This window comes from Mus caroli, chromosome 1, assembly GCF_900094665.2.
Source record: "Mus caroli chromosome 1, CAROLI_EIJ_v1.1, whole genome shotgun sequence".
Lineage (NCBI taxonomy): Eukaryota > Metazoa > Chordata > Mammalia > Rodentia > Muridae > Mus > Mus caroli.
Window position 1 is genome coordinate 98,352,632 of NC_034570.1, and position 17,559 is coordinate 98,370,190.

General features: G+C 35.1%; 1 protein-coding gene across 2 annotated transcripts in view; it reads right to left on the reverse strand.

The window, feature by feature from the left end:
• Pign (phosphatidylinositol glycan anchor biosynthesis class N) overlaps positions 1-17,559 on the reverse strand; it is a 127,880-nt gene that overhangs the window by 106,336 nt on the left and 3,985 nt on the right. Inside the window, exons 2-10 of one of the 2 annotated variants that reach the window (XM_021156326.2) lie at positions 17,175-17,248; positions 16,787-16,877; positions 15,497-15,745; positions 14,559-14,680; positions 13,797-13,895; positions 11,012-11,118; positions 4,542-4,666; positions 3,367-3,497; positions 868-984 (exon numbers count right to left, since the gene is read on the reverse strand). In XM_021156326.2, coding sequence (XP_021011985.1) covers positions 868-984; positions 3,367-3,497; positions 4,542-4,666; positions 11,012-11,118; positions 13,797-13,895; positions 14,559-14,680; positions 15,497-15,717 — 922 coding nt within the window. In that variant the 5' untranslated portion in view covers positions 15,718-15,745; positions 16,787-16,877; positions 17,175-17,248. Of the gene's footprint in view, positions 1-867; positions 985-3,366; positions 3,498-4,541; positions 4,667-11,011; positions 11,119-13,796; positions 13,896-14,558; positions 14,681-15,496; positions 15,746-16,757; positions 16,878-17,174; positions 17,249-17,559 lie in introns of both variants that reach the window. The other variant, XM_021156318.2, reaches the window with a different exon arrangement.

Consider the following 17,559-nt stretch of genomic DNA (forward strand, 5'->3'; position numbering starts at 1 on the left):
TAAGCTTATGATTTTGTATTGAGCAGCATTTGTAACAATTCTGAGCTACATGTGAACCATGAGCTGGACACCCCTATGCTAGTACTAAGATCTGTGGAAACAACAATCCCAAAGATAGCGTAATAGATTTAAAAGACAGGTTTTTTTGTTTGTTTAAGTTCTATTCATTTGTGCCTAAATAAGTCTGGAAGAATCATAACAGCTTACTACTGCTGTATTCTGGCCCTTTGTCAAATACTTCCTCTGTAGGCCTGTGGCCTGGCCTAGTATTCTCTGCCAGAGCTAACACAATATAAGCAGCATAATGAAAAATGCACCATGACTTACATGAAGCCACAATGTTCTGTCCAAACAGAAATAACAGCATTACATCAAGCTTTTTATATAAGAGATATACATTTTTAGATATTGCAATATTGTGGGTTTCTTTTTTGCTTAAGTTGGAAAATTGTAATCAATTTAATAATTTACCTCTAAGAAACTGTGCATTATTTGTTTTATTTTTACTTATACTCAAATTCTTTAATATAATTTAATAAAAATGAGATTAAAATTTCCAATTCTTAGACATTCAGGAAGGCCAAAATATTTGCTATCAGTACTACATAGGGATATGTTCAACAAATGGTTCTGGGAAGAGGGAAGGGGAGAGAGAAAAAGCTAACTAACTCCTTGATTTGGAGAATTTGCATATAACAATAATGTCACAAGTATTAAAATAAGGGATTTAAAACAATCTGAAGTGATTTGAAAAGAAACTGACTGAAAACGTACACTCAGTTTATTTTTAGTTTTATTCTAAATGCTAGATACATAGGCATTTAAGGCAAAAAAACAAACAAAAAACAAACAAAAAAAAGTTTGTACCTTTTAAAAACTCATCATCATATTGCTGAGCTGAGACGTTTTGAGGAAATTTGATTCCAGCTCCCCAAGTAACGAAAGGAGTTAAAGTCTCTGAAGGATGACCAGCCCCATGGGAACCTACGGCAAAGACATCAAGTCATAAGATTGAGTATGTAATCACTGAGAATGGCAAAATAATTTCTAAATGCTTTGGTATTAAGAATGGGTCCATGCCCAGATATAGCTGTCTCTTGTGAGACAATGCCGGGGCCTAGCAAACACAGAAGTGGATGCTCACAGTCAGCTATTGGATGGATCACAGGGCCCCCAATGGAGGAGCTAGAGAAAGTACCCAAGGAGCTAAAGGGAACTGCAACCCCATAGGTGGATCATTATTATGAACTAACCAGTACCCCAGAGCTCTTGACTCTAGCTGCATTNGTATCAAAAGATGGCCTAGTCGGCCATCACTGGAAAGAGAGGCCCATTGGACTTGCCAACTTTACAGGGGAATGCCAGGGCCAAGGGGTGGGGGTGGGTGGGTGAGGGACTGGGGGTGGGTGGTGTATTGGGGACTTTTTGGATAGCATTGGAAATGTAATTGAGAAAAATACCTAAAAAAAAAAAAAAAAAAAAAAAGAATGGGTCCATGTATAGGCTGGGAAAGTCAGAGGCCCAGACACGGAGATTACTGCTATTTTGCTAAATGGATATAATGTGACTTCAATTATCTTCTCAATAACCATGCTGGTATCAATGAATTACTGCTTTTGTCAGCTTTAGCTAAAGGAACTGCTTCTTTTTTTATTTTCCTTTTTTTTTAAATTGGGTATTTATTTCATTTATTTCATACTAGGGATATAGATGTCCTCTTAATGGGTAAACATTCAATAGCCACCTGCTGTTGTCACTTGATCAGTTGTGTATCACCGCAGTTAATGCTGCTCACTGTAAGAAGCAGTTCCTCTATCTGGGTCCTTTCAGCAAAATCTTGCTAGTGTCTGCCAGATAGAGCTGTCTCTTGTGAGACTATGCCAGGGCCTAGCAAATACAGAAGTGGAGGAGCTAGAGACCAAAAGTCCCCCACACGCTCCCCCACCCACTCCCCCACCCACCCACCCCTGTACTGAGGCATATAAAATTTGCACGACCAATGGCCTCTCTTTCCACTGATGGCCGACTAGGCCATCTTCTGATTCATATGAAGCTAGAGTCAAGAGCTCCAGGGGGTACTGGTTAGTTTATATTGTTGTTCCACCTATAGGATTGCAGATCCCTTTAGCTCCTTGATTACTTTCTCTAGCTCCTCCATTGGGGGCCCTGTGATCCATCCAATATCTGACTGTGAGCATCCACTTCTGTATTTGCTAGGCCCTGGCATAGTCTCACAAGAGACAGCTCTATCTGGCAGACACTAGCAAGATTTTGCTGAAAGGACCCAGATAGAGGAACTGCTTCTTACAGTGAGCAGCATTAACTGCGGTGATACACAACTGATCAAGTGACAACAGCAGGTGGCTATTGAATGTTTACCCATTAAGAGGACATCTATATCCCTAGTATGCACACATGCACACACACACATACCCTGAGGCCCAGGGATCATCACAGAAGGGGTCAGGGCAGACAGAGGCAGAAAGAGCAGGGAAGAGATTATTCAGGGGAATCATCTCCCAGTTGGTATCAAGTGATATGAACAGGACAGCAAGGTGTACAGATTCACCATGGTTTGGAAACAAAAAGTTCCCCATGGGTTCACATATTAAATACTTGTGCCCAGCTAGTACTGATACTTTGGGAGGCTGTAGGGACATGAGGATATCGCTAGCTAGGGTAATCAGCCACCAGAGGTATGCCTTTGTGCATAATAACCTGCCCTGTTTCTCCATCTTTGTTTCCTATCTGCTACAAGGTAAAAAATCTCCTCTGCCAAATACCCAGCAACACAGAGTTCTGCCCAAGCCAACTAACCACAACAAATCCTCTAAAACAGTGAGCCAAAGTAAATGTTTCCTTTTTAAGTTTCTCTCATGTATTTTGGTCACAGCAATACACACAATTAACTGAGAACAGAATCCTTTTGTTCCAGCTTCTCTGTAAATGGGACAGCTAAAAGCAGTCCTTTCTAAGATGGAATCCAACTCACTAGAATTTCATCTTATGATTCAAGAGGTCAAACCTCATCTTTATGTCCTACCATTCTCTAAGCACAAACTCCATTTGCCTTGAAGCCTCCCTGGGAGCACAGAGTTATGTTGCTTTACCTGAACAGGTAAGGTCAAGGTACAATTTCTTTTCTAATAAAAAAGTGTGAAGAAATTTAAAAATACGTGAGTTTTTTCTACTTTCTCATTTGTAAATGAGAATATGTTCACTTTACAATTAGAAAAAAAAACCTTTTCATAGAAGGTCAGACATTTTAAACATACAATTATGCTGACATCTGATTTTCTGAACATAATACTTGGAAGCTACATCTGGCACTGCTTTTATTAAGGTAGTACTGTAAGACAGACTAACCCCAGTCTGTCATTCCATGGTCAGAGGTAAAGATAAATGCTGTTTTCCCATCATCTCCATAAAAATGCTTGAAAATTGATACGATTTCCTTCACTCCATCATCAACTTTTTTAATATTGTCCTTATATTCCCTGTTTACAAAAAAGAAACCAAAAAAAAAAGTTAAATTAATGTAGAGAAATAAAATTTATTCAACTGAGACTCATTACATTTAAAGTAAAAAACTGAAAAAAAATGCTTTCAGATTTAATCTCTACTACTTAAATCAGAGCTCATAAGACTAATTTTTTGTTTAATAAATTTTAAAAATTGGAAATAGTTTTCATAGACATTTTAAAAGAAAAGTATTGATTACTAGATATATTAAATGAATACTTTTAAAATTCTAAACAGGATAATAAAGACTTTCAAGTTTGTGCATCTAATAAACTACATTGTTCTGGTGACCTAAATAGGAAAGTCATTATTTAAAGTACAGCATTTTCCACACTATAAAGTACTTGTGATTTATATCTACTACACTGTTGAGAACAAACTGAACTCAAGCTTCCCGTATAGTTAAAGACAGCCAGCTTAATATGAATATATTCCACTAATGAAAGCACTGCTTCAGGTTAAACTAGGGGAATATGAGATATTTATGCTTGTAATTAAACCAGCAGACATTAGAATTAATATAAAACCAACTCAAAGTAAAGAATAAAAGTTCAAATGATTTCCTCTTCCTTATGGTCTGCAAAACTGAGACTACCATTGAAGAATTAATAAACAGCACTTTATGCAATTGTTTGCTGGATACAATGCTGTTAAATAAACATCCAAAGGCATTACATCTGTAATAAAATCCATACCATAAAATGTTTGTGCTTTTGAGACTTACTGGAAACACTCCTAAAATGTGGGTCCTTTAGATACTTTTCTCTGCCTTGATAAATGAATACAGACTATATGTAAACTCTATCTCGCTTATTTTAACGTGCAGCATAGCCAAAGCACAGATCATTTAACCAGTATAAAATTACACATCATATAACTGAAAACATTACAGAGGATAGTAGTTACATGAAGTATTAGTTTTGTTGTCATCATTACAAAGAAAATTCCAAACTATACCAACATTTTAAACAAAACAGCTATTCCCCACAAGATGAAACAGAACATACGATTCTGATTACCTTGATGATGGTCGATGGGCATGTCCATTTGTATCTATTCCCAATAAATGTAAGAAAAAAACTACTTTTTCTTCATTTACTTTTGTGAACAAAGATTGGTTGTTTCTTGCAGCATCAAAGAAGTCCTACATGTAACAAATCAGATGAAAACTAATTTATTTTATTTAAATTTATAAATAATTGTAACTTTTTAAAAAAGATTTATTTATTTTATGTATGAGAGTACACTGTTTATCCTTTCAGACCCACCAGAAGAGGGCTTTGCATCCCATTACAGACAGTTGTGAGTCACCATGTGGTTGCTGGGAACCCTTGAACTCAGAACTCCTGGAAGAGCAGTCTGTGCTTTTAACCACTAAGCCATCTCTCTAGCCCCAAATAACTATAACTTAGATAATCATATTGTGTTTCATTTTGTCCTCAAACTATACCAACATAAAATCTTTGTTATCAATTCAGATAATTCTGTCCAAATAATCATTCGGCTATTGTGTTACTATTTTTTTAAAAGGAGCTTAATTTTATACCTTTCTTACTTACTACAGAACTATTACAATTTATAAAAATTGAATATTTTGTTAAGTGGCAATTGTTAAACAGTAGTGGTGGAAACAGTTCAAGAACATTTATTATACTTAAATATACTTGGAAATTGATCATTTTTCATTGTCTTGTTCCACTGAAATTTTGGTCAAATTATGACATCTCAACTTAGATTATGAGAATTTCTAACTACTACTACAGGTTCATGAGTAGGACCTGTTCTTGGTGTCCTGTGCTGGAGAAACATCACTTAACAAAATACAGTTCAGAAATTATTAAATTAATGCCACAATTATAAACTGGATTCATAAACCCTTCAGACATAAATAATTTTCATATTCATGAGCATGTACGCAAGTACCCATGAAGAGTACTTTAAAACTATTTTAAATGAACCAATTATGTTAACAGGTACCATTTATTTTTTACATAGCTATATAAAGATTTAGAAGATGCTAACTTTCAACAAGATGAGTACTTCTGAAAAGCTAATTATAAAAAGTATTGAAAAGTAGATGTGGGATAATTAAGAAAAATTATTCAAGGATAAAACTGCCCATAACCTTCAATTTATACTCTACTTAACTTGAGTTAAAATATATTTTTTCCATGACTAGCAAAACTTTAAGCATGTGTACAAGATTTGGGAAGCTATGAAACACTAACCAGGTAGAGGTCAACCTGTCTCTTGACAGTTGTCACTTTGAAAGCAGTTTTAAAGTTCTGTTACTTAAAGAAACTCTCAGGCAATTATCCTGCCCATAACTCCTCCAGCTTTCCCAGGAGCAAAGAGGTACAACACTTGTACCAGGGACACCATGTAAGATGCCCTCCCATTCCCTATGCCTGCCACCTCCCCTTAAAGCACACCCAACAGTTATCATCTGCACCCTATCCCCTGCGCTCCATTTTCCAGTCACAATTCCTCCTGCTTTCCCAGGGGCCACACCAGCACTAGAGACCCCTGAGACAAATTTGGCTTGCAAAACCACAGCAATGACAATGGCCATGAAACTCCCATCTGAGACACCAGCATAAATCTGAAAACAGGCTGGTCACAAAAACCCTAGGTTACTCACAGGACAAAGACTGAGAAGAAATAGAAAGCAAAGGGAAACAATCTAAAAAACCCATCTAACAAAGATAAACTTAGAAATCAGCACCTAAACTTCCAATAATAACCCCCAAACTCAGATGACTAGAGGCCAGCTTAAGAACACAATCAACAACAGCCAGGGCAATATGGTACCACTAGAGCACAGATACCTTACAAGGCATGGATATTCCACCCTAGCATAAGCACATGAAAATAACATTAAGTCCAGTCTTAAAAAGATAATAGAGGTCTTTAAAAAGGAAATAAATAAATCCCTTAAACAAATACAGGAAAACACAATCAACTAAGTGAAGAAAATGAATAAAACTGCTCAAGAGCTGAAAATGGACATAGAAGTAATAAAGAAAGCACAAACTGAGGGAATCCTGAAGATGGACAACTTAAGTGAACAGGATGCTTAAGTGAACATAAGCATCACCAACAGAATACAAGAAATGAAAAAGAGACTCTCACACATAGAACATATGATGAAAGACTTCAATACATCTGAAAAATAAAATGGTAATTTTATTTTTAAATAAATTAAATAAATTTAATAAAATTTATTTAATTTTAAATTATTTTTAAAAAAAATAAATTTAAATAAAAATAAATTTAAAAAGCTCCTGACACAAAACATGCAGAAGTCTTGGTCGCTATGAAAAGACCAAGACTAAAAATAATAGAAATAGAAAATTCCAAGCTCAAAGGCCCATAAAATATTTTAACAAAATTGTAGGAAAAAATTCCCATAACCTAAAGTAAGAGATGCCTGTAAAAGCACATGCTTACAGAACACAAAATAGAGTAGACCAAAAAGAAAATCTACCCAACACATAATAATCAAAACATTAAATGTACAGAAAAAAGAAAGAATGTGAAAAGTGGCAGGGGAAAAACACCAAGTAACATAAAGGCAGACCTATCAGAATTACACTTGACTTCTCAGCAAAGACTCTAAAAGCCAAAAGGGCCTGGACCACAAATGTCAGCCTAGACTATTATACCCTGAAAAACTTTCAATTACCATAGACAGAGAAACCAAGATATAACATGACAAAACCAAATTTAAACAATATCTTTCCACCAACTCAGCCCTATAGAGGATACTAGAAGGAAAACTCCAACCTAATAGAACAACTGTATTAACACACACACATACACACACACACACACACACACAGACACACAAACACACACACACAAAACAAAATCTTAAGAAATCATTAATTTCAAACCATTAAAACCAAAAGAAGAGAATAACACACACACACACATGAACAACAAAATGACAGGAAATAACACTCATTGGTCTTTGGTATCTCTCCACATGAGTGGATTTAATTCCCCACTAAAAAGTCACAGGCTAACAGAGTAGATGCAAAACCGAGAACCATCACTCTTCTGCACACTAGAAGCATGCCTTAGGATCAAAGACACGCCTTATCTCCGAGTAATGGGCTGGAAAAAAAGTTTTCCAAGCACAGAGACCCAAGGAGTAAGCTAGAATATGTATTCTGATACCTAATAAAATAGACTGTCAAAGATAATTAATCAAGAGATAGGAAAGGTCACTTCAGACTCATCAAAAAAAAAAAAAAATTCAAGATAACATCTAAATTCTGAATATCTCTGCCCTAAATACAAGGGCACCCAAATTCATAAAAGAAATATTACCGAAGTTTGAATCACACATTAAACTCCATACATTAATAGTGGAAAACTTGGTAACTCCACTCTTACCAATGGACAGGTCATCCAGACAGAAACTAAAGAGAGAAATAATGAAATTGAAAAAACCAAAAAAAAAAAAAAAGAAATAATGAAATTAAATGATGTTAAGAATTAAACAAGCCTTACTGATGTCTACAGAACATTTCACCCAAACACAAAAGAATATACCTTCTTCTCAGTACCTCAGGGAACTCTCTCCAAACTTGACCATATACTTGGTCACAAAGCAAATCTTAAGATATACAATAAAATTGAGATGACCCCTTGTTATTTGTAAACTAAAAGGCATGGAGAAATTATCCAATTTTTTTTTTAAATCAGAAATGAAAGGGAGACATAACAACAAACATTGAGGAAACCCAAACAATCATTAGGTTTTACTTCAAAAACCTGTACTCAACAAAACTGGAAAATCTAAATGAAATTAGTGATTTTCTTGATAGATACCACTTACCGAAGGTAAATCAAGATCAGGTAAAGAATTTAAATAGACCTATAAATGCTAAGGAAATAGAACCAGTCATTAAAATCTCCCAACCATAAAAAGCCCAGGGCCAGATGGTTTTAATGCAAGATTCTACCAGACTTTCAAAGAAGAGCTAATTATTACACAAAATAGAAACAGAAGAAAAACTTCCAAATTCATTTTATGAGACCACAATCACCCTGACACCTAAATCACACAAAGATTCAACCAAGAAAAAGAATTTCAGGTGAATTTCCATTATGAATATTGATGCAAAATACTCAATAAAATACTTGCCAATGGACCAAAAACATTATCCACCATGATCAAGTAAGTTTTGTCCCAGAGAGAGAGATTCAGGTTTGGTTCAGTACAACAAAATCCAGCAATGTAATCCACCATATAAACAAATTGAAAGGAAAAAAAAAATCACATGATCATCTCATTTGATACTGAAAAAAACCTTTGACAAAATCCAACACCCCTTCCGTGATAAAAGTCTTAGAGGGATCAGGGATACAAGGCTCACATATAAACACAATAAAGGCATTATACAGCAAGCCAATAGCCAACATCAAATTAAATTGAGAGATACTTAAAGCAATTCCAATAAAATCAGGGACAAGACAAGACTGTCCAGTCTTTCCATATCTATTCAATAAAGTACTGGAAGGTTAAGCTGCAGCAGTAAGGCAACTAAAAGAGATCAATTGGATACAAATTGGAAAGGGAGAAGTCAAAGTACAGCTACTTGCAAATGATACAACCGGCAAAATTCTACCAGAAAACACCTACAGCTGAAAAACACTGTCAGCTAAGTGGGTTGACACAAAATTAAAGAAATCAGTAGCCTTCCATGATACAAATGATAAACAGGCTCAGAAAGAAAACAACACTCTTCAATATAGACACAAACGATACAAAATATAGTGGTGTAACTCTATCCAAGCAAGAGTTGATAAGAACTTCAAATTGAAGATGTCAGAACATGCTTATGGATTAGTAGGATTAACATAGTAAAAATGGCCATCTTATTAAAAGCAAGCTACAAATTCAATGCAATCCCCATCAAAATTCCAACACAATAATTTACAGACTTTGAAAGAACAATATTCAACTACATATGGAAAAACAAAAAACCCAGGATACCTAAGACAATCCTGTATAATAAAAGAACTTCTGAAGGTGTCACTATCCATGATTTCAAGTTAAACTACAGAGCAATAGTGATTAAAAAAAATGCATGGTATTGATACAGAAACAGATAGCTTCATCAATGGAATTGGGTATGTGCATGTATAAAAATGCAAATAGATCCATATTTATCACTCTGTACAACAACACAGGATACACTAAATAGGATAGAAGAGAAAGTGGTAAATAGTCTTGAATACATTTGCATAAGGGACAATTTTCTGAACACACCACCAATAGCTTAAGCACTAAGATCAATAACTAATAAATAGGACTTCATGAAGACAGTAAGGCAACCCAGATCCAGAAAGACAAACACGGGATATTAGTCATCAGTGGATATTAGCCATATACAGTAAAGAATAAGCATGCTACAATCCATAGACCCAGAGAAGCTAAGTAACAAGGAAGGCTCAAGTGGGGCATGCTTGAATCTTACTCTCAAAGAGAAATAGAATAGTCACAGAGGGTAGATGGGGGAAGGGAAGGGAGGGACACAGTGGGGGTGGGGCTGGGAGGGAAGAAGGGTGGGGAAACTTCAATCATGATGTAAAGTTAATAAATTAATTAAAAAGAGTAATCACTCTGGGTGGAAAAGCAGCTCATAGGCATTTAATAATGGCTAGCTGGCTAATCTGTTTGGGTTTATCTGATTGTTCTTCCCTTTTTATAGAAAACTTTAAAAAATGTGTATGTGTAGGGCCTGAGTGTCCATATATTTACCAAGTGCATGCAGATGCCTGAGGAGGCCAGAGGAGGATATCAGATTCTTGGAACTGAAGTTATAGGTGGTTGTAAGCTGCCCAGACTTAGTTCTAGGGATCGAACCTGAGTGCTGCAGTAGGTGCTCTTAGCTGCTGAGCCATCTTTCCAGCCCCTAATTTTTCTTTAAAATCTAATTTCTTAGTTATTATGAAAGTATTAGTCTGAAACAACATTTTCAAGATATTCTACCATTCACATGGCCCACGACTAGTAGACAAAGCTCCAAAGGTCAACAAAAGGTCAAGAATCACCTACAGTGATTCACCAAACTAGAAATGGTTAGCAGGCTTTTGTAGCTCCTAACCTCGGGTTCATTTTACCTTAAGAAACACAAATTTTTAGAGGGTTATTTAGAAAACGAATTTTAAAAACTTTTATTAGCCACTCTAATACATGTAATTTCTTTTAAAAATAACAAGATACAACACTGAATGCTCAAGTTCATATAGGCAGCAAGCTAAACCTGAGATGAGTTAACTCAGAAATACATTTTCAGGACTGTAAATAGGAATGTATTTAGTTATAAGGCACTGCATAGCAAATACCTCCCCAGGCATAGTGTACTCCCATGTAAAACAGGACTTGGACACTGAAGCAAGAAGGCCTAGAACATTGGACAGCCTGGGGTATATAACAAGACTCGGTTTCAGAACAAAGCAAAACAACATGCACCTTAACTTTATCAAAAACCCAGGTATCCAGTTTTGTGGCATCGTGGGCACCAAAATCTTCTCTTTGAGCATCGTAACTATATGTATAGACATGGTCACCACTAGCACCTGAAAAGGAAATTTGAGGAAAAGAAAAATTTTAGGAAACAACAATAAAATTTTCAGCTATCATAAAACATGAAATAATCATTTATCTTATTTTTTGTTGTTGTTTTGAGATCATCTTGGTATGTTGTCCATGCTGCTCCTGAACTCGTATCTTCAAATTACCTTTCCTCTTAAGCTTCCTGAGTTCTAAGATTACAAGCATGCCCCCATCATACCTGGTTCTACATCAAGAATTTTATAACTAGCCAGAATTAATGCAACATGCTTATGACAAGAATGAAAACATAGAAGAAATAATTAAATTTTATTTTATGTGTCATGAGTCATGCTATATACATCAACATATCCTTTTTGTTCTCAAAATAAGATATTTAACTTACCAAAGTCAAAATTCTAATATGCAATAAAATAAAAATAAGTTCTGAAGTTTGTTTCCATTTAAACATGTACCTCTTAAGAGGTTACAATAAAAAATGGATGAAGATAGTTAGCATCATCCTTCCTAGAGCAAATTCTGAAACATTCCATGTGTCTTAAAATTGTAAGTATTTATCTCAATTTAAGGAAATAAACAGCCTGGAGTTGTAGTGTGTGCCTGTAATAGAAGCATTAGGGCAGTAGAGACAAGAAAAATTTCAAGGTTGATGGTAGCCAGACCGTATCTCAAAAGCAAGGATTGGGGGAAGAAAGTCAAATGCTGCTTATTACCAAATAAAGAGATGGACAAATATATCAACCTTATAAATTTATAAAACACATATTAAGAATCTATAATCAATTTCTGGGATATGGATATGCTTTTATATGGGTCATGAGGATGATACATCATATAGTGATGACAGTCTACAATACCAACTCCATTCTAGTGATCCTGTGACTCTGCTCAGCCATTCTACTTCCCACATCCCAAATGTAGACATAGAACACTCCTACTGGTTTGTATCTTATCCACTGTGACCAGAAGTAGGAAGACTGATTTGGTAAGCCACAGTAACTTAATCAGTCCTCACTGCTTCCTAAAGAAGGAAATATATAAATAGTAAATGGGATTTGTCCAGTGAAATACCAGTCTATGAACAGCATAAGTACAGTTCTGAACACATATTTTGCTTTCTGAACACAAAATTTTCTTCAGTAGTTTCACTTATATCTATGTGTACTGACATAGTTTTGTGTGTCAACTTGACACAAGCTAGAGTCATCAGAGAGGAAGGAGCCTCAATTGAGGAAATGCCTCCATGAGATCCAGCTGTAAGGCATTTTTTTAACTAGTGATCAATTTAGGGAGGGCCCAGCCCATTCTGGATGGTGCCATCCCTTGATTGGTGGTCATAAGATCTGTAAGAAAGCAGACTAAGTCATAAGCAAGCAAGCCAGTAAGCAGCACTCTCCTCCATGGCCTCTACATGAGCTCCTGCCTAAAGTTTCAGCCCTGACTGAGCTCCTGTCCAGAATTCCGTCCTCCAATAATAGATTATGATCTGGAAGTATAAGCCAAATAAATCCTTTCCTCCTCAATGTGCTTTCTGGTCATGGTGTTTTATTGTAGCAATAGGAACTCTAAGACACTATGCTATGTATAATATTATAAAATCCTCCCATTAAATGAAGTGACCAGTCACTTTGCCCAGTAAAAATCAGCCAGGGACAAGAATTACAACTGGCTGACTTTTTAAAATAAATGAATTTTCTAATCAAGAGATGCTCTGTTACTTGTAGATTTGTGCATATAAACAAATTCAACAAATCAACAAGTCAAAATTCCAATGCAGTGAATTTTATGTGGTATTTCAATATATTTACTGACACATTAGTATAATATACAATAAAATGGCAAAGTTTTGTCACAGTAAATAGATTAGTCATTTTTTTCATAGATGTTTGAATATATAAAAATTTATGTGACTCTTGGCTTTTTTAACAAATTATTTAAATATGAAGAACCAGATACCAACACTGTCCCCATAAAGAGAACACTCACTTTGATAGTCAAATGAATCATTTAATTCTAAAAATAAGCTTATAAGGTATAATAACTATTACAACACATTTTATATAAAGGAAAACTAGAGCTCAAGTTTATAAGGCTGTTATATGATAGGATTATATATCATTCATTGAATTAAAAATACTAACAGTGTTACATAGCAATATTTAAAATAAAACAAAGGAGAAACCCTGTTTGTTAAACTGATAATCAAGTCCACTGTGGAAAACATTTCTGTTTTCAGAGTTCATTTATTAATCTCAAGAAATGAATAAATACAACATAAAAAGATAAAATATATTCCAGCAAGATGACTAAGCAGGTAGAGGCACTTGCTACCAAGACTGGCAATCTGAGTTATATGCCTGGGATCCACATGATAGAAGGAAAGAACAGACTCCTGCTGGTCGCCTCTGTCTGTCCTGGAACTCACTATAGAGGACAGGCCGGTCTCAAGCTCAAAGAGATCTACTTGCCCCTGCTTCTAGAGAGCTGGAATTAAAGATGTGCAGCATAACACATCTAGCTAATTAAATTTTTGTAGATAAAGAATTAAAAGCCAAGAGATCGAGTGTAGTTGACTAACACACTAGCCTAATACTTAAGGGGCCCTGAATTTCATCCTCAATACTGCAAAAATGGAAGCACTTATTTATTATTTGTTACCTAAATTACAATCAATGTCTCTTACCTTTGGCAAACATAGGCAAGATATCTGGACTCCCCCAGCTCCACGTGTACTTGCTTTCATTAAAAAGAGAGTCAAATTCTACAGGATTTTCTTTCCATCCTTTGGGTAAAAGAAGCAAGAAATAATATAAGTGCACAGTAAAATAAGGCCTGAAAGCAGCATTCTTCAAATAGTAATTGAGGACAACACATAAAACATAGATTGTCTTAGGAATATTATATGCCTATCTTAATATAAGTGGTAGATAACTCACTTCTTATTAAAATAATCACTTTTAAATTCTGGATTGTAATACGTATCCATACATACATGCTTTTTCGTTAGTTCAGAATGAGGACAGACTAAAGTTTAATTCCAGAATCAACATCAGGATGTGCTTATGTGAGTAAGGCATATTCAAAGCCTTGTCAAAGGTATCTCAAATCACTGGAGACATGGCTCAGAGGTTAAAAGAACTTGCTGCTCTTGCAAAACCAGATGACCTGGGTTTGGTTTCCAGCACCAACATTGGGTGGCTCACGACTACCTGTAATTCTACTTCCAGGAAGATGAATAACTTCTTCTGACCTCCATGAACACTTGCATTCACATTGTGCACAAACATACAAGCATACACACGCACATGTATACACACACAGAGCACACAAATAAATCTTTTAAAAAAAAAACGCACTGAGTTTTCAACTGATGTCATGATTCAGTGGTAGGAAAGAGTGCTTATATGACAAGCATTTTATTTATGAAATTATTTCAGATCACAACCTTTGGCAACTGCACTGACATCCTCATAAAATCCAGCTATCAAGGCTACATGGCCAGGCCGAGATTCTGTTGGCACACGTGTGTGAGATACTCCCCAGCTGCCTTCATGCATTATAACATTCCTAAAAGATAATTGATATGAACAATTAATATACGCTAATATTAAAACTCTCATTAGGCTTTAAGATTTTTATACAAGGAATCAAACCGAAAAGTTAAATTGTAAATGGAAAGGAATCTCAAAACCTACTTGAGACAATCCTATACTGTCCACCAGTTCAATGCAGTAGCAATGAAGGAGCCCAGGCAATATGAACAAAAAAATCACTCCCCTACTACAGAGAATCAAGAGATAAACTACACGCTAGTGTTTCAAGCCACAAAACTGAGGTGTTTGGTTACACAGAAAAAGCTGATATACACAATATTATATTGTTAAGAATTATTTGATGTGAAGATGGTATACAGCTATGTAAAGGAAAGTCCTTTTCTTAGCATATGTAGTATAGTGTTTGGTGGAGAAATACCACATTGTCATATTTTCAAATTATTCAGAAAAAATAAAACTAAAAATTCTACAATATGCACATCCAGTTATGTGTGTGAGAAAAAAATTCACATAATTTTAAAGTGGAAAAAAAAAATAAAGGCAAGGCATGGAGGTACATGGTCTTAATCCCAGGACTTGGGAGGCAGAGGCAAGCAGATTTCTGAGTTGAGGCCAGCTTGATCTACAGAACAAGTCCCAGATCAGTCAGGGCTACATAGTAAGACCTTGTCTCCAAAAACAAACAAACAAACAAACCAAAACACAAGTTTTAAAAAAGTTTTAAAGATCGTCAATTGCAAGCTGATGGTCATCAATTCATAATATAATCCCTTTTTAAACTCAAGCTAACGTGTCTAAGACACACCCCTGAACCCGTCAGCATCTTTACCTAATGAAAGGTGCTCTGGAGTTTCCGTCTTCATCTAATTCATAAAGAGTATCTGCTCTCAGGCCATCAGCAACAAATAGCACTAATCTTTTTGCTGGAGGAGGCAAAGGTGTAAACTGGGGAGTCATTCCATGAACCAAAGGAGATGTAAAATAAATGTCAAAGATGGAAGCGAAGAACACAAAATGGATAAGCAATCCCAAAGCAAAAAACAGCAGCATATCCACAATGGGCTACCTGCAAGAGAAGCTGAAACAGACACACCTGATGAGGATCTTTCTTCCACATATCTGATGTCTTAATAAACATCAGTCAAGGCAGGATACCACACAACTAACAACTTGCCTTTCATTTACAATGGTAACAATAAGCATTGTTTAACAACTTAAGACTGAAATAAATTATATGTTATAGTACACCAAAAAAAGAAAGAGTTCAATTAGGATTGATAAACTATAACAAATTCAGTTACCTACTAAACTATCAAAAATTAGTTAGGCTCATTCACAGGAAATCCTAAATAGCAAAAAAAATATATAATTCAGGACATTCTTGGTTGTGCACACAACACTTCCTACTCTTAGAATTTAAATATATTAAATTATTTACAAGTTTAAATTTCTTGAGTTAATTTTTTTTTAACTTTGGTAATCATCTTAGGGGGAACTGTCTGACACTCTTGAATATTAATACACATTCTACCCATTTTGCTGAGTTACACACAAGAAATTAAACTATCTGTACTTCAGAAAATCTGGACTCTGTAAATAAACACTTTATTTCTCTGAATCAAAAGGTTTATTTATTCATTGAATACAAATTGTGTGTCCCTAGAAAAGAACACCAAGGAAGGCTATCAGAGGTCTGATGAGCTTACAAATACTAAAGAAAGAAAACCAAGCAAATTGAAATGTTTAAATAATACTGTACGATAGAGTCCCATTACACCTCAAAGATCAAAGTGACAATAAAACTTTTTCAAGCCAGTCTTTTGTTTGGTTTTGGTTTTGGTTTTTTTAAATAAATTTATTTATTTTATCTATATGGGTACACTGTTGCTGTCTTCAGACAGACCAGAAGAGGGCATCTGATTCCATTACAGATGGTTGTGAGCCATCATGTGGCTGCTGGGATTTGAACTCAGGACCTCTGGAAGAGCAGTCAGTGCTCTTAACCACTGAGTCACATCTCCAGCCCAGTCTTTTGTTTTTATTGGTAAATGTGTCTACAGATTAAGAAAGAAAACACTAGAATTTCTTACTTGAAGCAGTATTTGATACAAATAATGACCTTGAGCTTGAAAATATGAAAGATGAGAATTATGGACATATCTTATTCTTCCTGGTCTGAAGAATTAAATATCATAAGGATGGAGAATGTCCTGTAAAAAGGAAAGAGGCACTTAAAATATGCTTATCAAATACAAACAAATTAGAAAAAAATAAAATGAACCAAAAGATCAAACTATAAAACACCTTTTTTATTCTAAGAGAACCTAGGGTGAACAGACTATTGAAGATTCCTTAGTAAACACATGCAATTTAAAAATGTAATCTCTCAGTGTAATGTTGGCTTTGTTCCTAGTTTATATAATCGTTAAACTACACAGTGGGTACCAACATGGTGTTCTAAATATTATTAATGGAGATAAAGAAAAAATTAGCCAGGATTCTATTACCTTCTAAGTCAGCAGTTCTCAACTTGTGGGTCATGATTTCTTTGTGGGGTAAGACGACCTTTTTACAGGGGTCACTGAAAATAATTGGAAAACAGGCATTTACATTACGATTCATAACAGTAGCAAAATTAGTTATGATTAAGTAGCAACAAAAATAATTTTATGGTTGGGGGTCACCACAACATATTAAAGGGTCACAGCATTAGGAAGGTTGGGAACCACTATCGTAAGCAAATATTTGTCAATTGTTTCTTTAAAAATTTTCTTATCTCTATTTTTATGGAGGCAAACACATTTGTATACTTTAAAAAAATAAATATTAACATTTAAAAATGTTTTATTACATTTTGCATTTGTGCGTGCATATATGCATGCTTGTGTGTGT